The sequence below is a fragment of the Podarcis melisellensis genome (assembly GCF_964234715.1).
Source record: "Podarcis melisellensis genome assembly, chromosome: 8".
Taxonomy (NCBI): Eukaryota; Metazoa; Chordata; class Lepidosauria; order Squamata; family Lacertidae; genus Podarcis; species Podarcis melisellensis.
Window position 1 is genome coordinate 76046372 of NC_138540.1, and position 21027 is coordinate 76067398.

At 44.6% G+C, this 21027-nt stretch overlaps 1 protein-coding gene across 4 annotated transcripts; it reads left to right on the plus strand.

Moving 5' to 3' along the window:
* The first annotated feature begins 6239 nt into the window (after positions 1-6239).
* Positions 6240-19871, plus strand: LOC309376608 (phospholipase A2 inhibitor NAI-like). Of its 4 annotated transcripts, none has more exons than XM_081923064.1 (6): positions 6240-6367; positions 9712-9792; positions 13664-13780; positions 14848-14991; positions 16952-17113; positions 19119-19871. In XM_081923064.1, exons 1-6 carry the CDS (start codon positions 6256-6258, stop codon positions 19334-19336), a joined length of 834 nt encoding a protein of 277 aa, XP_081779190.1. In that variant the 5' UTR covers positions 6240-6255; the 3' UTR covers positions 19337-19871. The 4 variants fall into 4 exon arrangements, with proteins under 4 accessions (XP_081779190.1, XP_081779193.1, XP_081779192.1 ...); XM_081923066.1 differs by having other exon boundaries at positions 6241-6370; positions 9717-9792; XM_081923065.1 differs by having other exon boundaries at positions 6290-6367; positions 9633-9792.
* The last annotated feature ends 1156 nt before the right edge of the window (positions 19872-21027 follow it).

The following is a 21027-nucleotide window of genomic DNA, read 5'->3' on the forward strand; positions in this document are numbered from 1 at the left end:
TACAATGATATAGAAACATAAAATCACAAAAAGTTTATGATAAAAAGTTAACAGATTAAAGACAAACATCAATTTGTTGGGGGGGGGGGAGAGTTGCCCATATGCCAATCTACAGGTAGGGCTAGGACTACTCCCCCTTCTGAATCCCCCAAGACCTGCTGTCAATCAATGTAGACCAGCGGTCAGCAACCTCTGTCCTGTTGGTCTGATTCTGTCAAGCCTTCCAATTTCACCTATGATGCTGTTTAGACCAAGCCATGTCTACTTGCCAAGACATCTTATATGAGACAAGGCTGGAGCAAAAGCCGTTTGCAGGCACTGCTTATCAGTGATGTCTTCCAAGCCCGGATGATCAGCACCAATGATCAGCAGATCACCAAGGCTTGCATAGTCTGTTCCTATGCCTGTATGACCACATCCAATTCTCTAAACTCAGTGTAGACAATGCTAGATGGGCTAAGAATCTCTCTTTTAATTATTTGACAGCTCTGTATATTACAGTGGAGCCAAAAGCCTGCCAGAGTTCAGGGACATGGAAGAAGGACAACAGGGACCTCTCAAGGTGGAGCATGTGAAGATCTGCAGTGAATGATTAGCCAAAGTAAACTTTCAGGAAGTGTTTGAATAAACACGGAACTCATTTAACTCACTGTGACACATTTTATAATAATAATATAATTTCTTTTATACCCCACCCTCCCCAGCCAGGGCGGCTAACACCAAGTATGAATCACAATAAAATGTAATAGAAAAAAGAAACAACAACAACAACAAACAGTTAATTAAAATATGGCTTAAAATACAGCTTAAAATGCAGCCTCATTTTAGTAGTAGCCCATAAATCAAGACCATAAAGGGAGGAAACATCAGATATTCACCCGAGCCAACTATCCTACATGGGCCAGCAAAAAAGCCAAGGGGAAATTTATATACCAAATCCCATATAAGGAGTCAGAGTCAGTCAAAGCTGAAGGCCAGGCAGAACAGCTCCGTCTTGCCGGCCCTGCGGAAAGATGTCAAATCCTGCAGGGCCCTGGTCTTTTGTGACAGAGCGTTCCAGCACATTGGGGCCAGTGCTGAAAAGGCCCTGGCCCTAGTTGAAAACAATCTAACCTCCTTGAGGCTTGGGACCTCCAAAGTGTTGTTATTTATGAACCGTAAGGTCTTCCACGGGGCATACCAGGAGAGGTGGTCCCGTAGGTACGAGGGTCCTAGGTACACAATGCACATGCATTTCTGCTTTACATTAAACCCTGGTGAAACACAAGACAATTCCCACTAGTTTGCAGTTGCATATCCTGTATTTGGACAAATTTTGATGAGAGCATCCTCTGATAAATTCCTGAAGTTGAACAATGCAGGAATCATAGTGGCGGGTTGGAGGGTGGAATTTGTTTGTCTTGCACCAGATTCCTTCCTGCTTTCTATTCATCATCTCACAATGAAGTAGATGTTGGTCAAGAAATAATAATCTTACAGGGGACTCTGTAACACAAAACACTACGTTCCTATCTACCCCTAATTCCTACTTGGACTGCTCCTCCTCAGTGCTCTAACAAGCCTAGAACCCATGCTTTTTAGTGCTGTTCACGTCTTTCCAGGGAGGTGTGTTTCCCTCTCCTCCTCACCTTAGCTTTCCTCTGCCCAGATCCAGTCCAGAACCTCATGTAACAAAAGTTGGCAAGACCCCACAGTTTTCCTGGCACTCAACCAGGGTCTGTGGGTCTTGCCTGATATATGGATTTTTCTGCATGCATGTTCTTCAAATGTAATGCATGTCTGAATGGCCATTTCACTAATATATTGATTCCCATGCACATTTTCCCCTAATGTTATTCGACTTGAGAACTGCACTGCAAAATTCAGATGAGTTGCAGATTTTGAAGGGTGGCTGTACAGTGGTACCTCAGGTTACAGACGGTTCAGATTACAGACTCCGCTAACCCAGAAATAGTACCTCAGGTTAAGAACTTTGCTTCAGGATGAGAACAGAAATTGAGTGGTGGCGGTGCGGCGCAGCGGGAGGGCTCATTAGCTAAAGTGGTGCCTCAGGTTAAGAACAGTTTCAGGTTAGGAATAGACCTCCAGAATGAATTAAATTCTTAACCCGAGGTCCACTGTATTTCAGTTCAGAAAGTGTGGGTTTGATAGGTTCAGCTGCAAATGCAAATGGGTCAAATTTCTCACCCATCCCTACCTGAAGGCTTTGTACTGTGAAAAGTAGCATGTACTCTGCATCAGGGATTTAAGGCTAGCATGCAGTTGACACTTCAACCCAAGGAGTGTAGAGATATTGATAGCACAATGGTATGAATTAGGCTTGCCATACGTCGGGAAAGTTCCATACTGGTCCTGGCTTTTGGGTGTAAAAATGGCATCGGGGGGAATTGTGCCGAATTGGCAGAATGTCAGCGGAAACAGCTCCAAAATCTTTCTTAATTATGGGGGGCCGGGCTCAACAACTTTGCAGGTGTCAGGAAATATTACAACCCTAGTATAAATGAGTTTCCTCACTGTGATCCCTCCCCCAAGCTCTTTCATAATTGGAACAAGTCAAAAGCATAGTACAAATGACAAACTGCAGAACTTCCCAGTTTGCCAGGATATAGGGGCAACAATGCTACAATAAAATTGGCATGTGCCCTTTATTGCCCTATGTTTAAAATGCTTAAAATAATGTGCTTAAATTAACTTGTGCCCAAACCAAATCAGGCTGTTTCGGAAGATCCAGCTTTGGGCCATGTCAGGACAAGACAGTCCCAGATCAGGTTGCCCAGGGCTGTCAAGGTGGCACAGATTTCCTTAACCAGCATGTTCCTCATAGGGAAGGCATTGAAGAAACCACCTCCTACAGGATTGAACCCTCCTACTCTTGGAGGCATAGTTTCTCCTCCTTTCCCTGCCCCCATCCCAACCATATGTTTAATTGGGATTTTTTAATATATTTAAAAACCCTTCAATATTAGCCCAATTCCCAGATTAATTCAGGGATAGTTCCAGGGTGGGCCAAGTGTTCCTAAAGATTCCCCAAAGTATTTAATTTCTTTTTCTCCCCTACAGTAAGATTTCAAAAAGACATCAGAAAGGGCTTTTAAAAGGCCCCCAGTGAGATCTGGAATCCTATACTAATCAGCCCTAAGATGACATACACAGAATGCTTTTCCATTGCTTTCTTCACCATTTTAAAAATCATTGGTTTGGCTCCATCATACTTCAAACATACATCTCCATAGTCTAATAATCGAACAACTTTGTAAATATTAACATATCCCATCATAGCAAAAAACCTTACTAGACTGGTAGATCAAGCCAATTAGTAGGCAACTTCTCACCAGAGCCTAAAGCTGTGTGTGAATGGTCTCTGATGGTAGGAGAGCCGGAGGATTAAAAAGATACGAGAGTGAGAGGAGAGTTCCTGCACAGACTAACATGGGACCTTTTATAGGACGTTTATCCTAGGATCCCTACCAGTCATGTGTTGACATTTTCCTATACCAGCTTGCACTGTTACAAAACCACCCTTACACTCCTTGACCTTAGTTTTTACTCTATAAACTTGTTGACTATTCTAAATCCTTGAACTATGAAAAACACATTTATTTAATTTTTGGAATACGTTTCATAATATGCCTGACACACTAAAGTTTTCCTTTTCAATCAAACCTGTGGGCAACTCTATCAAGAGGCTTTCCTTTACTGCATGTGTGAAGAACCCTTGGCTCCCCAGTTGCTGCTGAACTACAACTTGCAGGGGCCGATGGGAGTTGCAGTTCAAGAACATCTGTAGGGTCAAAGTTTCCCCACAATTGATTTACAGAGCTTTTTTTCCCCCTTTCAAAAATGCCAAAACCCACAATTTGCCAAAGATCCAGGACAAAGCGCCACATTTCAGTAATTGTCCCTTGAAGTCAATCCCAATAATGTCTGTACATATGGCAGCTTTCGCATAATTCTAGGGTTTTCTCAGCACTGTGAAACAACTAATTAAAGAAACAGGGCCTCCCAGAGGGTCTAGGGCTAGGGTGAGGAACCTCAGGTCTGTGGGGCCAAATGAGGCCCCATAAGGCCTTCCAGTCTGGTCCTCAGAAATCTCCCCAGGCCATACCATGGGTGGACTTTGGTAATCTTTTGCATACTGCTCTGTCATCCTGATTTAAGTGGGACATCCTGGAATTACAAAAGCCGTCTCAGCTTCTGATTGGATCCCAGAATTTCCATTTTTTTGGTCTGGCACTCTGATGCGAGCCCATTGGCTTGCACCAGAGCACTGGACCAAAAGTCACTCATTTCTTGGTCTTGCACTCTTGTGGGAATCAGCTGGCTCCCATAAGAGCTCAGGATCAAAAAAACCCCCAAGCGTCCCGATTTTGATCAGTGGGATGGTGGAAGGTATGCTTTGTGTGAAGCCAACATTTGGTGCCCCCAAATGGATCTTCTCAGTTATGGATCTTCTCAATTTTGGGCCCACTCCACTCAGCACAGTGTGTAGAGGAACTGCCTACATCGCCCCAAATCACATTGGCCATACTCTCATTGGCCCAACTTCACCTCTTCCCAGGCTGGAGGGCAGAGTGTAGGATAATATGTAGAAACTAGCCTACTGTAGGAAGATAAAATCCACATCCATTGTTTTGACCACTTTTGTCTCTGGATACACCCACAAACTGGCATTTGCGAGAAGGTTGCCCAGAAGAAAATAAGATCCTGGGACTGGAAAAGGTTTTGCATGCCTGATCTAGGGTCTCATAGGGAGGGATTTTTGAGCGGAATGGTGATTCTGAGAAAGATTAGAACTAACAGTGGCCATTTCCCTATTCTGAGTCTTCTCGACTAACGCTTGTAATTGCCATGCCAATCTGGATACAGCCTGAAAGAGCCCACATGGATCTAGTACAAAGGTAGTGTGGGTAGCAGTTTTTATTAGGGCAGGTAAAATCTAGTTCTCAGCAAGATCTATATCTGGTCTGCGTACCAACCCAGATTAAAGGTGGAAGCTCCCATGAGCAACTTCATTTAGAATACTGTTACTCTGTTTTTCTAGTCAGCATTGGGTGCAGGCAGAGAGTTCAAGCTGCAGGGAACAAACACATTAAAATGTTCAAACGTTAATTCAACATTTTTTAATTGGGGTGAAAAATCAAATCCATTTCCTGCCTAGAAAATTAGTGCAAACAGCACGACTGCATTTAAAATCCATCAGAAACAACTTGTTCCAATGGGAGTGCACGTGGTGGGTACTTTTTAAGAGGTCCAGGAGTAATAGAATCATAGAACTGTATAGCTGGGAGGGACCCCGGGGGTCATCTAGTCCAACCCCCTACAATGCAGGAATCATAGCGAAAGAATCCCTGACAGATGGCCATCCAGCCTCTGTTTATAAACCTCAACAAAGAAGACAACATAACAAGACTACAGGAAGTGTCTGGATTAATAATAATAATAATAATAATAATAATAATAATAATAATAATAATGTTATGTATTGAAGTTCTCACCCTGGACACCAGGGGGCATTGTGTATATAGCTTTCTCTCAGGCCCAAGTAAGTTAATTTAGGCAGGAAACCCTGGGCTGCTGTTGTTACAATGTTGACAGCCAGCGGCCTATAAAAGCAGGCCGGCTGAGCTGTTCAGTTCAGTTCAGTTCCAGCTTACTTATATAGAAGTACTTGGAGAAATCTCTGTGTTGTCTGCTATGTCCACCTACTACTTAATTAAATAATAATAATAATAATAATAATAATAATAATAATAATAATAATAATAATTCTGTCCCACTCATCTGGCTGGGTTGCCCCAGCCACTCTAAGCAGCTTCCAACATATATAAAAACATCATAAAGCATAAAGTATTAACATCTTCCTGATATAGGGTTGCTTGTAACAACAAATTGATTTTACTTCAGATAAATCCCCAAACCCATGTTTTATTTGTTGCGAGCTGCCTTGAGTCCTGGTTCAGGGAAAAAGACAGGATATAAAGAAATGTAGCAACAACATCATCATTTTTGGGCTCTGGCGCTGGTCGTTGTAAGCCCTGGTCATTGCTGGAGTGCGGCCCCTGACAGATTATTCCTGAGGGAATATGGCCCTCACTGGGGGACAGGTAAGGTTTCCAACCCTTATTTTGACAGTTGTGGAGGAAGAGGGAATTCCAACAGTCATGTGACTGCCTGACCATCTCTCCCGCAAAACTGCCAAAGGCCTAAGAAGCCTGCTTAACCTTCACACTGTGTTGTCATAGAGATGATGTTGCTATGGCGCCAACAGGTCTTTTGCAGTCAGGATTCAGGTTCATATATCGATTGCTGCAGCCTTCTAGGGCACAGTGGATATGGACTGATTTGCTGATAAGTAAAGAAAAGGCAGGTAGTGCTTTCTAAGACTTTCTGATTTCATTTTATGAGAAATGTGTTTGCTTGTTTGTTTGTTTGTTGCTTATGGAAGGGAAATAGAGGTTCTGGAGGTCCCTAAGGTACCTTTGACCTACGTTGTGCTGGACTTTGTAAATGAATACAGGCAACAACCATTTTAGGTGTATCTCATATGTGCTTGAATGTGCATGTATGCATCACGCCCACCTGGGAAGTGACCCAAAAACATCACAAAAACGGGCAGGAAGTGGAACAAGGTGTTTTCAGGCCTTTTCAATAGGCTTTCTAATTATTTGCAATTTCACTTAAGCGCATGGTGCCTGTGGAACTGAAGCGTTCGATAATTCCCAAAGAAGAGGAATGACACATCCTCTATGGAGGTTGCTACTTGCCATTTATCATTCCCTACATTTCTGACATCCACATTGTGAATGGCATTGGTTACACGGTCAGGACGGCAGAGCCTAGAACACCCACCAGCAACGTAAGCTTAACTGTCTATACCACCAAGCTGATCTGTTGGACTCCTCCAAAGAGGGCCTCAGAGTAGGAGCCCCATACAGCTGGCACCTTTCAAAGCTGGGGCTTCACCTGGAGCTGGCAGCCACTATATAGAGTTGTCGTATTTTGAAGAGCAAAAAAGAGGACGCTATGACGACTCTCAGGGACGCGGGCGACGCTGTGGGTTAAACCACAGAGCCTAGGACTTGCCGATCAGAAGGTCGGTGGTTCGAATCCCCGCGATGGGGTGAGCTTCCGTTGCTTGGTCCCTGCTTTTGCCAACCTAGCAGTTCGAAAGCACGTCAAAGTGCAAGTAGATAAATAGGTACCGCTCCGGCGGGAAGGTAAACGGTGTTTCCGTGTGCTGCTCTGGTTTGCCAGAAGCGGCTTAGTCATGCTGGCCACATGACCCAGAAGCTGTACGCCGGCTCCCTCGACCAATAAAGCGAGATGAGCGCCGCAACCCCGGAGTCGGTCACGACTGGACCTAATGGTCAGGGGTCCCTTTACCTTATGACGACTCTCATTTTAAATACCCCTACTATATGTAGGCTATAGAAGCTGTGATATATTGCTGAGGGGGGCAGGTGAAGATAAGATAAGATAAGATAAATTTATTGTCATTGTCCGTATATACACAGTATACACAACAACGAAAATCAAACACCCAAAGACCGGGTTCACATACACATTTGCACGTATCTCCAACACTCTCACCCTATTCAGACATAATCTATAAAACATAACATAATCCAGAATATAACATAACCTATTAAAGGCATAACATAACCTAAAACCTATCTCATTCCTTCCCACTCCCTGCTTGCTATTTCTTGCAACTGGCCCTGAGATCATTATTTAGTGCAATCAGAGCTCTTGGATAGAAACTATTCAGAAGGCGTGTGGTTCGTGTTTTCATTGTCCTATATCTTCTGCCCGAAGGCAACAGTTCAAAGAAGTTGTGAGCAGGATGGGTGGGATCTCTCAGGATATTGTGTGACTTCTTGAAGCTGCGAGACGTGAAGATCTCATCCAGGGTTGGTAGTTGGAGCCCAATAACATTCTGGGCAATTTTAATTATCCTCTGTAAAGCTTTTTTATCCATTTCAGAGCTGCTCCCAGAGAAGAGGAAAGCAAGTCTTCAGCCACGTCTCACCCAGAAAGTATAGCCTGAGACATTTTGGAAAAATTTAAAGATTTACCCACACAGAAAATTTACCCCAGAAAAAGAGGATGTGCCCTGGAAAAAGAGGACACATGGCAACCCTACATAGCAGGCAGGGACTGAAGCAGGCATTGATGAGGGCTTCTGCAACTTCTGTCTCCATTTGCTCTCTGCCCTAGCTCCATGTCATAGCTGTCAAGGTTTCCCTTTTTAAAAGGGAAATTCCCTTATTCTGAATAGGATTTCCCTTAAAAAAAGGGGGAAAGTTGACAGCTATGCTCCATGCAGCACTACTTCAGAGCTAGGTGAGGGGGAATTATTTTGTGTAGCCTCAGCCTGATCCCTCACCTAAATACTGCTGCCATACCAGGCCTTCCAACTCCCAGCCCTGGAGAAAGAAGGTGTTAGACATTGTCAACTTGGGCATGGTAAAAAACAAACCAGTTCTTGATCTTGCAGCAAAGATGTATGCAAAACTTTCGTTTGCGTTCTGATTTAGGTCATTGTCAGGAAGGGCTGGTGCCATGAACCTGGATGGTGCAGAGGGCACAGCAGTGATGAGGTTGGGATGGCATGGCTACACTGGCACAGCCAATCCAGTACTCCTTTTAGTATGCCCGCTGCAACCACACCTTGCTGCTGCAATGCCCTGAATGTCCGCTCACCTTTCACAGTGGGCCATGTTGCGGCCAGGCATCTGGTTCCTGGCAGCGATCCAGCTTGGGGGCAGGAAGTTGACACCACCCTTGCACTGACCCCCGGCTACGTCACACCTAGTGGCCCCATTAGCCGATCATTGCTGTGGGAGATTTAAACTGCAGTGTGGCTGGGGGAGATCCCCTCTTTCGCATCCTCGCCAGATTTTCCAACCCACCCACCCTCTTTTTATGCGTTGGTATGACAAAACCTTGCTATGGACAAATGTTGGCCGCCATATTGTTGGGTCTGGGTAGGAATTTTTCCACTTGGTGAATAGGCTCCAGCCATTTGTTTTTCACCTACCTTGTAACAATGGTAACAACTTGGTGAGGTTAAGCCTTCATTTAATGGAGGGGAGGTTGAACCCTCCACCTGCCCCTCTGCAATATGGTTAGCCTGTTAAAGGGATCTGAGGGCTGTGTGGATTCTGTTTGATGCATGGATGTGGGCTAGCCCTATGATATAAGTCAAGGGCTCCCCCTATTGTTGGTTTACCTTTAGTTGGACTCCCTGATAATGGACAGGAGTTGAGATATAGCCTGGCTTCACCTAATGCCTAAGCCGAACTGCTCACTTCTGTAACCAATAAAGTTGTGGCCTATTTTATCCCATAAACCTAAATACTCGTGTCCATGCGTTTATTAATCACTTGGGAACTGCTGGGCACAGAGCTTGGCACGCAACCACACTGTCTGGGTAAGTGTCAGTGATATTGGTGCCAAGAAGTTAAGTCCATGGTGTCAAAACCTCCCCACCAGCAACTCCACATCATCCTGCATCTTACCAAACCCCCCGCTTTCCAATCCTACATCAAATCTAAAGCAGAAATTCAATCAAACTGATTTATCTATTACATGCTTTACCTTTTTCTTCTTCTTGTTGCTTGTTTTTTGAGGGTGGGTGGCGGCATTCCTGCAGCACTGTATAACAAGCTGTATCAGACCAAATTATCTCTTCTGCAAAATTACCAACAGCCCAGAAAACCTCTCCATTGATGCATTATCTCACCCTGTGCTGGTTCAATATGGGAGTGCTACTATTCTTGGCGCGTAAAGGTAAGCAAAGCAGAACCCTTACATTATTAAACCAGGGCTCTGAAATGTAATATAAAACAGGGCAGCTTGCAAAATTTAACTTTTAAAAAGCTAATTGTGCTAAATGACATTTTTATGAATGCGAATAATTGGAAATGATAGTTTGTGGGTAACAAGGTGAACAACTAGGCATGGTTCTATACATCACCATCACTCCCTCTAATAGGAGCTATGTAATTTTGAGTGCAACTTTGGAAAAAATAAAACCCTGAAAAAGGGACAAGTGTCAATTAGCTTGCTTGACACACTCAGAGCTTATAATTTTATAAAGTACTAGCAATCTCTTACACAGCATTGCTCAGGAAACCCAGATCAGTGCAGTTTTCAAGTTATCAGTTAGAATTAGTGAAGTTTTGAAAGGTGTACTCCACCATCTTGTTTCAAAGCTCCATCAGATTGTACCCTGGCACTGACAAAACACCCCCCTGCTCATCTCAAGAACCCACCATATAAAATTTGGGTGCTGTCCTACTGCAAGTGACACCAAATTCAGCAGTCCCAAATTCACACAGAGGGGCAATCAAAGAAATCAAGTTCTGGTCATGGTCCAAACTCAAAACACAGGAACAACACAAAAGGCAAGGTCCAGAAATATTCTGATGTGGGGAAACCCCACGTAATGTTAATTGCACAGTTGAGTCCTTTACTCACTAGCAATGAGGTGTGATGCCTGAGAATTTTCCAAAAGCAAAGTTTTATTTCTTGCTTGAGCAGGAAAAGTTACAGCAAGCAATAAGGAAAGAGATCAGAGGCTGGAACCCTGATCTCTGTTTACGCACCATTTTTATAGTCATATAGACATGCAAGGCACCCAGTGATACAGTCTTACTGCCAGCTTAACTGCGAAGACAGATCTTTCCATACCTCAGCTAGCTAGGCATTTTCCTGTTTAAAGGCCATGCCTTAGCATGCTTCTAAAACTTTCCTTTACGCCTTTTATTGCAGCCTGCTCTTTTTATGTTCCTCTCTTAAGATTGCATTTCAGCATGACTACAATAAGAATAATTGGTTATGATATATCAAAACAGTGTCTGTCAGGGCAACGTTTGGTGCCCTCAAATGAATCTTCTCAGTTATGGATCTTCTCAATTTTGTGCCCCCTCCGTTCAGCACCATGTGTAGGGGAACTGCCTAAAGGTAAAGGGATTCCTGATAGTTAAGTCCAGTTGTGGACGACTCTGGGGTTGCGGTGCTCATCTTGCTTTACAGACTGAGGGAGCCGGCGTTTGTACGCAGACATTTTTTTCCGGGTCATTTGGCGAGCATGACTAAGCCATGTCTGGCACAATGGAACACCGAAACCAGAGCAGCACATGGAAACACCATTTACCTTCCCACTGCAGTGCTACCTATTTATCTACTCAATTTTGTGCCCCCTCTACTCGGCACTGTGTGTAGGGGAACTGCCTAAAGGTAAAGGGACTCCTGACGGTTAAGTCCAATCGCAAATTACTCTGGGGCTGCAGTGCTCATTTCACTTCAGGCCAAGGAAGCCGGCATTTGTCCTCAGACAGCTTTCTGGGTCATGTGGCCAGCATGACTAAACAGCTTCTGATGCCACGAGACACTGACAAGTGCCAGAGTGTATGGAAAGGTCATTTACCTTCCCTCTGCAGCAGTACCTGTTTATCTAGTCGCATTGGTATGCTTTCAAACTGCTAGGTTGGCAGGAGCTAGGACAGAGCAACAGTAGCTCACCCCGTCGTGGGGATTCAAACTGCCAACCTTCTGATTGGCAAGCCTAAGAGGCTCAGTGGTTTAGACCATAGCACCACCCACGTCCATGGGGAGCTGCCTATGTCGCCCTAAATCGGCCATGGCTCATTGGCCCAAATTCACTTCTTCTCTGGATGGAGGACGGAGTGTATGATAATATGTAGAATCTAGCTTACTGATTACAATAAGAATAAATGATTATGATATATCAGAATGGCAGCTGTCTGGCATTCATCAGTTACAATGTAGGCGGAAGTGGTCTTGCTTCGGTTACAACAAGCCCAAGGTCAAAACACAGGAAAGCTCAGTCACATGTCCGGCAATTTGTGCAAATATATTGTTCCAACACTCCAGCAACTGGAGTTCTTTGGACATGAGCCATCTGAGCCCCACCCAGACAGAGCAAAGCAACTAAGTGGCAGCAGATGGCAGCAGACAATCTGGATGATGATTGTTATTAATTTCTAGCCACTTTCTCTTGTCCGAAGCAACTTACAACAAACCGGCCAATCATAGAAGTACAGAATTCTAGAGTTGCAAGGGACCTCAAGGGTCATCGTCCAACCTCCCGCAATGCAGGAATCTCAGCTAAAGCATCCATGACAGATGGGCATCCAGCCTCTGCTTAAAAACCCCCAAGGAAGGAGAGTCCACCACTTCTCGTAGGAGTCTGTTCCACTGCTGAACAGCTCTTACCATCAGAAAGTTTTTCTTTAGTTAGAATGTTTAGTTAGAATTTCCTTTCTTGTAACTTGAAGCCATTGGTTTGAGACCTACCCTCCGGAGTAGCAGAAAACAAGCCTGTTCCATCCTCCATGTGATAGCCCTTGAGATATTTGGAGATGGTTATCATATCTCCTCTCAGTCTCCTATTTTCCAGGCTAAACATACCCAGCTCTTTCAACCGCTTATCCTAAGGCTTGATTTCTAGAACCTTGATAATCTTGGTGGCCCAATTGACCAAACCAAAGGCCCACATCTACTGTGGCGTTTGATCTACTCATGAGGAGGAGCTTCCCTCAATCCCAGAGAGACCTGGTTCTTTAGTCTGGCACTTCAGTGTCTGGCACCTGACTGTGCCTGCACTTTTAGGAGCTATTGCTCACCTGGACTTGGAAGCAGCTTCCTATTAAAATATAAATAATGTAATGATGCTATGTGGTTAAGTACTTGCCAATTCAAATATTAACCTTAGAAAATGTAACAAACAAACTGTGCTGGTCCCAGGTGGAAGGTTACCGTTGGCGTAGTCAAAGTCCGGTCCTGGGTCACTAGCCTGGAAACAGTTCACAAGGAGTGGGACGAGGTCCTAAGCAGGAAGCCGGGCGGGGACAGGAACACTGGAGGGTCAGGTCTGGGTCCGGGCAGGAACAGGTACTCAACAAAGACACTGCTCCCGCAACCTGGGACCGGGCTGACTGGCTTTTTCTTCTCTGAGGCCGGGGCGGCCCCGGCCCCCAGGAGACCCGCCTCTCCTGGCCTTAAGGCGAGCACTCCTCCTGGGAGAAACCAGTTCCCTTCGCCTCTCTGCCCTGAGCCTCTGCAGTTCAGGAGAGGCTGAAGGGTTACTGGGCCCAGGGGGAGACTCACCTGTAGGTACTGAGTCCTCAACCACCTCTGGAGCCAGAGTGGATTCACCTGGTGCCTGCTCCTGAGGATCCAGCACAGGTGCAGGCACTTCAGAATCAAGGCCCTGCCCCAGTTCAGCCGGCCCTGGAGGCAGGGACTCTTGTGCAGGCTAGGATTCCTCCGGTTCAGCCTCTGAATCGGATTCCCAGGCCATCACACCATCCCCCCTCCCAGCCCCCCCCTCAATCGAGGGTCTGGACCTGGCTTGCTGGGGTACGCCGCATGGAAATCTCGGAGGCAGGCAGGCGCGTGGACATTGGCTGCTGGTTCCCAGGAACGGTCCTCCAGTCCATACCCCTTCCAGTCCATGAGATACTGTAGCTTTCCCCTGCGGTATCGGGAGTCCAGAATGCGTTCCACCTCGTACTCAGGCTCCCCCTGAACCAAAACTGGCTGCGGTCGGGGATGGTTTGGGTGGAACTCGTCGGGTGGGGCCACCAGACTCAGAACACAATCTTGATGATTCTTCTTCCTTTCCTGCTTTTAGGGCTGTCTCTGGAGTGCTGGATTTGTAATGGCATTGAACTGGATTGCACTGGAACTTTGAAGAAATGTTCATCTATTTTTGACAGTTGTGCCATTGTTCAATCATACAACATTAGAGGTATGTGCAAGAGATCAACAACCACTGACAGGGTTCAGTGACCACTGGCCCTAATTCTGCAGCTGTGATGTTAAAGGGTTCTTAGCTCACAGCTTGGGACTAAGATACCTTAAAGATAGTCTCATCTATAATATACCCAATGCAACATTGCACTCTGCAGAAGAAGGCCTCCTACAGATACTGTCTTATCAGAAGGTCTGTTCTGCAGAATATAAGAATTGGGCATTCAGTGTGGTGGCCCTTTGAAACGACACCTGAGTTAGATATGGCTCCTTAATTATTATTATTTTTTTAGAAGTGTCCAGAACAAAGGCCCCTGAACTTATTTTCCTGTACTTTGGGCAGGCTTTTTCCCTTCAGAAAGGACTATGATGCCAGCATATTTCATCCGCTTCTATCAAATGCAGGAAAGTTATAGCCGTTTTTACTTCCCAATAGTAAAAGTGGGAGATGATTGAGCAGATCCCAAAGCTATAACAGCGGCCCTTCGGGGGGGAAACTACTGCAGCTATCCTTCCAAAATTTGCTAGGATTCGTGCCCTTGGAAAGGGCAGGCTTTGCCTGCAAATTCCATCCAGTTCTTCACAGAAAGAAAAAAGATATAATCCCTTTTAAAATAGGAAAGGAAAGGAAAGGAAGGGAAAGGAAAGGAAAGGTGTGCAGCACAAATGTCTCCAGACTTATTTGCCTATAATTTGACAGGCACTATCTTCTCTGCAGGAGTGACCATGAGTGTGTGTAAATTGGGAAAGGCAAAATGAAGTGGATTCAGATAGATGAGTCAAAGCAGGCAATCTATGGAGCACCTTTAGCCAAGGCAGCCTATTCACAAAGTGCCTAGATTTGAACCAAAGCTCAGTGCCCCCCTCCCCAATATATAATATATAAAGATATATTAGAACAACACAGATGCCTGCTTTCAGCATTATGAGCTCCTGCACTTAAACATTTACCTCTACACCACTGATCAGAGCCTGTCCACATCATGTCCTCCCTTTCGATTTAAAATTCTCTCTCTCTCTCTCTCTCTCTCTCTCTCTCTCTCTCTCTCTCTCAAATCCTTGCAGGACAACAATACGTTCTGAAAACCTGCAAGCAATCCACTAGCTGCTATGAAGACCTCACAGCCATTAAATTTGCTGAAGGAGAAACAGTGTTCACCAAGGTTTCCTGTTGCAAGGGGAATGGCTGCAATAAGGCTGCTCCACCATGTATTTTATGCATTTATATACCCTTATGTTGTCCAAACTGTGTATCATATCACCTTAAACTGCATCATTTGTTACCCTCCAACTCCTCTCTGTACTTAGGAGGGGTGCCAGCTAATGCTTTGAGGTGGGAATTAATTTTTTATGCTATTTTATTCTCTCTGCATATGCCCCTGGTAGTTCATCCTGAAACCCAGAAAATAAAGATTATCATATCGTATCGTATCTGAGGACAAAGGGCACTTGCTACTGTATATTTGCACATAAACTCCTGCATTCTAGTTGTAATAAGCTGCATAGCTCTATCTTGAGATCAAGCAGGCAAACTCACTGTATTCCTGACAGTGCCTGCTGAAAACAGCGGCATCTACTCAGATGCTTAGATAATTGAGGTAGTTTTAATCTGCTTTAGTTTGTTTTAAAGTAGGGTTGTATCCCCCCCCCCCCGATTTTATTGCTTTATCTTTTTGTAAAGCACTTTTAGGTCCTGTCTCCCCCTCAACCAAGTGGTGCAATATTTTATGAGATAAAATACATCAGCAGAAATCTGCACTAAAATGAAAGCTTTTTTTAAAAAAAGACAATTTGCACATTTTATTTGAGAATGTGTAACAAGGAATTTTGGTGGATTCTATTGTGGTTCTACTACATATGTAGTAACTGCTGATTCCTCCCCCCTTTTTGTTTTCCTTTCTTTGAGTGATGCCATGATGTTTGGCTAGCTCAATAAAAGTTTATGCATTGCTAAAATAAATTGAGAACTGATGTGGACATGTGGGGAACTGAAATTAAGATTGGAAAAATAAGAAATAGAGATAATTTGAAATTGACAACTACATCCTTATTCAGAGCATTAGACAGGTGCAATGCAAAGTTATCATAAGTAGCAGCCGTTAAAATCTCTGAAAGCAGCATTCTGAAAGGCAATGTGATGAGACCATTGTCCTCTTCAGGAATTTAGGTGGATACATATGTGCATGGGGACTGTGGCATGCACAATGACATGGCCCCCAATGCCTTCTTGTGTGTGGCCCCATTTACTTTCCCACCACAGTGGTACCTATTTATCTACTTGAGCACGAATGCTTTTGAACCGCTAGGTTGGCAGGAGCTGGTACAGAGCAACGGGAGCTCACCCTGTTGCATGGATTCGAACCGCCAACCTTACAACCAGCAACCCAAAGAGGCTCAGTGGTTTAGACCACAGCGCCACCTGCACCCCAAATTCTAACCGCATTAATGAGTGCAATAGCAGTTTCCCACAAGGCTGAAGCCCTATTCCTGCCTCTGATAATGATATGAGGACTCCAAGTGTGTTAGGGTCTGGGAGAGAGCTAGCTCACCAGCACCTCCAGCAGGGACCCCCATGTGCACTGTTCCAGTGTGTCCTCTCTCAACCTCCACACAGTCAGTGCAAATGTCTAAAGAGGGCTCAAATGCCATTCAACTGAACGTTCTTAGAAACTTCCTTGGAAGTAGGAACCCTACATAGGATTCTGACTGAAGGGAGAATGCTCACTATCCTGCTATAATAATCTCCCTCAGACTTTTGTGGTCTAGGCCATCATGCCTGTGAATGTTGGGACCACAGTTTGAGTCCTTTCACATTCAACCAGTTCCCTGAAGAGGTTTAAGCTCAGAGACTATAGGTAGGTCATTGCCACTCTTGTGCAGTCATGGACTCTTCTCTGTAAAACACGGTTTGTGGCCTTGTTTCTGGAGTACAGCAACAGCTTGAGGAAGACAGGTTCCCCATCCCTGCTATGAATGCTGTGATATTCCCAAGTAACAAAGCAAATGAGGCAGACGGTAGCATAATGATCATGGACGTAATCTCTCCTAGCATGGAAGGGACTGAGAAAGGAGTCTGGTTGAGCAAGCATTTGATGCCTGCAATTTCCCTCCTTGCCACTTTTGCCTGTTCTCCTTCTAGCCTGAATCTCTCTGTTTACCCCCTTCACAGTTCCAGATGTAAACATGACAGCCAACGGGAGGAAATGTCAAGGGTGCTTTGCTATCAACAGAGATCGATGCTTTGCTGAAGTGGTTGCCAACTGCGAGGGAGACCAGCACTATTGTTCCGATGTGTCTGGCTTTGCAGAGGTTCCATCCCCCATATTTGCTGGTAATTCATCTCTTCCTCATTCCCACCTCCTTTCACCCAGACCACACTCAAGTCCAGAAATTTCCTTTGGTACAGAACATATCTACCAGGTTGTGTGTGAGGATCTGTCTTATGGAGCTATTCTGGTCAAATACATAGGGACATCAGGTGTACATGAGGCTATTAGTGTGGCATGTGCCTTCCCCAAATCCCTCCCAAGCTCTCTTCCAAAATTCTCAAAAAACAACAACAAATCCCTCCCCTTGCCGCAAATTGTCTGCCTCTTTTTTACAGAATTGAACAATCAAAACTTGGCAATGCTAAGCAAAAACAGAAGCCAAACTCAGTGAATCTTGGGAGAGGAAGAGGCTAGGCTGGCATACATGGGAATGTTGGGGCCACAGATTGAATCCTCACACATTCAACCAGAATCTTGAAAAGGGTTCATCTCACACCCCTGTAAGGCAGGGCTGGGGAACTGGATTTGGCTGAAGGTCTTGATCCAGAAATGGTCAGCCCCTCAACAGGTCACTTTGATGGGTGGGTGGAGTCACCCATCTGTCATATTGCCTGACATCATGTGACATGAAGTAACTTCAATCTGTGGCTGAAAAGGAAGAATCTTCCATGCTTGAATTCAAGCCACAGGAAAAATCAGGAGGGCACTGCATGTAAACTTGCAGTTCTTCATTTGCAGGCAAAATTGAGTCCTTTTAAAACGTGGCACCTTTTTCTGTCACCATGCATAGCTGGGACTCTAAGAGAAACTAGACACTCTCCAGTTTCCCCAAGCGAGATGACATAATGTCCTTAACGAGCTATTTCAGGGGGATGGATTGGGTCCATTTCCATTTTGGGTCTACATTTTGGGTCCATTTCCATTCTGCGTGTATTTATTCTTAAGGCTGTCTGTTTCCGCATTGGTCTGTTATTTTTTAAAAATGCAAATAGTGATAATTGGATGCATACAGTGGTGCCCCGCAAGACGAATGCCTCGCAAGACGGAAAACCCGCTAGACGAAAGGGTTTTCCGTTTTGGAGGCGCTTCGCAAAATGAATTTCTTTATGGGCTTGCTTCGCAAGACGAAAATGTCTTGCGAGTTCCTGCGGGTTTTTCCCCTCCCCCCTTTTCCTAAGCCACTAAGCCGCTTATCAGCTGATCCGCTGATAAGCCACTTAACAGCTGATCGCTAAAAGCCGCTAAACCGCTAATAGCGCTAATTCGCTAAGCTGTCAATGGGCTTGCTTCGCAAGACGAAAAAAACGCTATACGAAGAGCCTCACGGAACGGATTAATTTCGTCTTGCGAGGCACCACTGTATTATGTTTCACTCACAATAACATTTTATCTCAATGCACACACTTTTAAATTTCATTAAACAATGTATTTTTAAAGTGTGCTCCCCCCACCCACAAGTTGATGTGTTTTTCTTAGATGAGGCCTGTATTACTACTTTTAGAGAATTGCAAAATTTCCAATGGACTCATAGAATCATAGAGCTGAAAGGGGCCCAAGGGGTCACCTAGCCTAACTCCCTGCAATGCAGGAGCAGCCAAGCATGTGGAGCCCAGAGTAACAGACCCTGAGGATGCTAAAGTCCACGCTGGGTTGGTTGCTGCCGCTTCTGGGTCAGCCTCTCACTAGGATGGACTTGAAGGTGCTAGAGCTGCACTGCTCATGTTCTCCAAAGAGTGCCAGACTCTGCTGACAGACTACCCATCCAGTTTCACAGGGAGCGGGGAACTGGTGCATGTACAGACAGGACTCCTCAGCAGCCTCCACACAAAGGGAATTGACCCTGCCCCTCTTGTAGCAGAGACAGGATCCTTCTTGCAGGGAGAGGAGAAGGAACCGACTCCTCAGTTTTCCAACCGGCCACGATTAAGCTTTCAGGGTTCGCTGACTGGGATAGGTGCAAATCAATTTGGCTTGCTGAATAAGGTGGACTGCAGCAAATTCTTCCTAATCACGGGATGCTGGAATTCCTCTGGTGCTGACTGCCTTATCCTTCCTTTGTCCCTGCAGGATCTCCTGTCTTGGTGATTGTAATTGCCTTCAAGGGCTGTGTGAACAAAGCTTTCTGTGATGCTCATTATGAAGGCGTTTTCCATACTTCCATGCTTGTTGTGACCGCAAGAGGTGATTGCCAGCTTGCTTCTTCCATGGTCCGTGCCGCTCCACAATTCTTTGGACTCTTCCTTCGAGCCTTGGTTGGGCTCTTCCTTGCGATGGACTTTGCTTGATTTCCCTCCATCAAAAGGGTCCAGGGGAACCACACTTAAATAGTCCTTCCTTCCCATGTGGCTAATGAAAAGCCATAAGCAGACCAAAGGCTTTACAGGGAAGAAGACCTCAGACCTCCCAAAGTGTGCAGGTGCCCATGTGTTATTTTCCACTGCGGTGTCTAGCAGTATCAGAACATGGCAACATCAAGCAGGAATCAATGGAAGCTGGAACTGGGAGTGATTTTGTTTTTACTATTTTATAATAATTATTTTTTTTGCATTTTCTATTTTACATAAACAAATGAATTATATTCATTTAAACAAAAAGGATTATATGTTTATGTATTTAACATATAATCCTTTTTGACTCCCCCCCCAATTGTGGATCTTAATGTAATGATTTCCCCCTCTGCATCTCTTTCATAACTCTATTTTTATAAATCCTTTGTCAATCCATAGTTCAATCTTTTTACTACAAGTTTTCTGTCAATCCTACCAATGTATGTCATTGTTTACAATAGCTTTTCAAATAAATCATAAACATTCCCCATTCTTTATTATAGACCTACTCTTCCTGGTGACTAATTCTTTCTGTCATCTCTGCCTAGTTCATCAATTTTGTCTGCCACTCTTCCTTGTTTGGAGTTGTACCAGCTTTCCCTTTCTGGGCTAACAGAGTCCGTGCAGCCATGGTCTTGTACATAAATAGTTTTGTCTGGTACTTCGGGATCTCTGGTCCTATAATACCTAAAAGAAAAGCTTATGGTTTCTTAGGAAAAGTTATTTTCAACATTTTTTTCCAATTCATTATATATAATTTCCCAGAAGTCTTTTATCATCTTACATAGCCACCACATATAATAAAGGTAAAGGGACCCCTGACCATTAGGTCCAGTCATGACCGACTCTGGGGTTGTGGCGCTCATCTCGCTTTATTGGCCGAGGGAGCTGGCATACAGCTTCTGGGTCATGTGGCCAGCACAATTAAGCCACTTCTGGTGAACCAGAGCAGTGCACAGAAACACCGTTTACCTTCCTGCCGGAGCGGTACCTATTTATCTACTTGCACTTTTTGGCGTACTTTTGAACTGCTAGATTGGCAGGTGCTGGGACTGAGTAACAGGAGCTCACCCCATCACAGGGATTCAAACCATCGACCTTCTGACTGGCAAGCCCAAGAGACCCAGCGGTTTAGACCACAGGGCCACCCAAGGGTCTATATTTTCAGGGGAGCTGTCCAGCTGTAATTCACTGTATGATTAGGCTGTACCCAACAATTTCCACTCAGAGTAATCCCACTGAGATGAACGGACCCAAGTTAATCATCCCATTAATTTCATTAGGTCTGCTGTGAGTAATGACCCAGTCAGATGGGTGGAGTATAAATTATTATTATTAACATTGGATATAGTGTGTGTGTGTATGTGTGTTTCTTTAGCTTTTATATGCATTTCCCGACCTCACAACCAGTTTGCCACACCCACTCCAGTTAACCTTATAAAATCATATAATATGGGTCAGCTTTACTGTCATCTAGTGGCTATGTGGCCACAAAGCAGATAATTGCCTTGGTTTGTTTGTCTCAGTGCTTTTCTATCATCTCCTTCCTGCATCCTCATCACAGAGTGGCTAATTGCAAAGTACAAATAAACCATAGAACAAAGGGCATTTTTAGAACTACAATATCATAATAAAAACTACGGCAAAAA

Excerpts from the sequence above, each read along its gene's own strand:
- LOC309376608 (XM_081923064.1), top strand. The coding sequence starts at position 6,256 with ATGGCGCCAACAGGTCTTTTGCAGTCAGGATTCAGGTTCATATATCGA. Across the intron at positions 9,793-13,663 it reads ACTATTCTTGGCGCGTAAAG|GGCTGTCTCTGGAGTGCTGG; the intron begins GTAAGCAAAGCA and ends TCCTGCTTTTAG. Across the intron at positions 17,114-19,118 it reads TCCATCCCCCATATTTGCTG|GATCTCCTGTCTTGGTGATT; the intron begins GTAATTCATCTC and ends TTGTCCCTGCAG.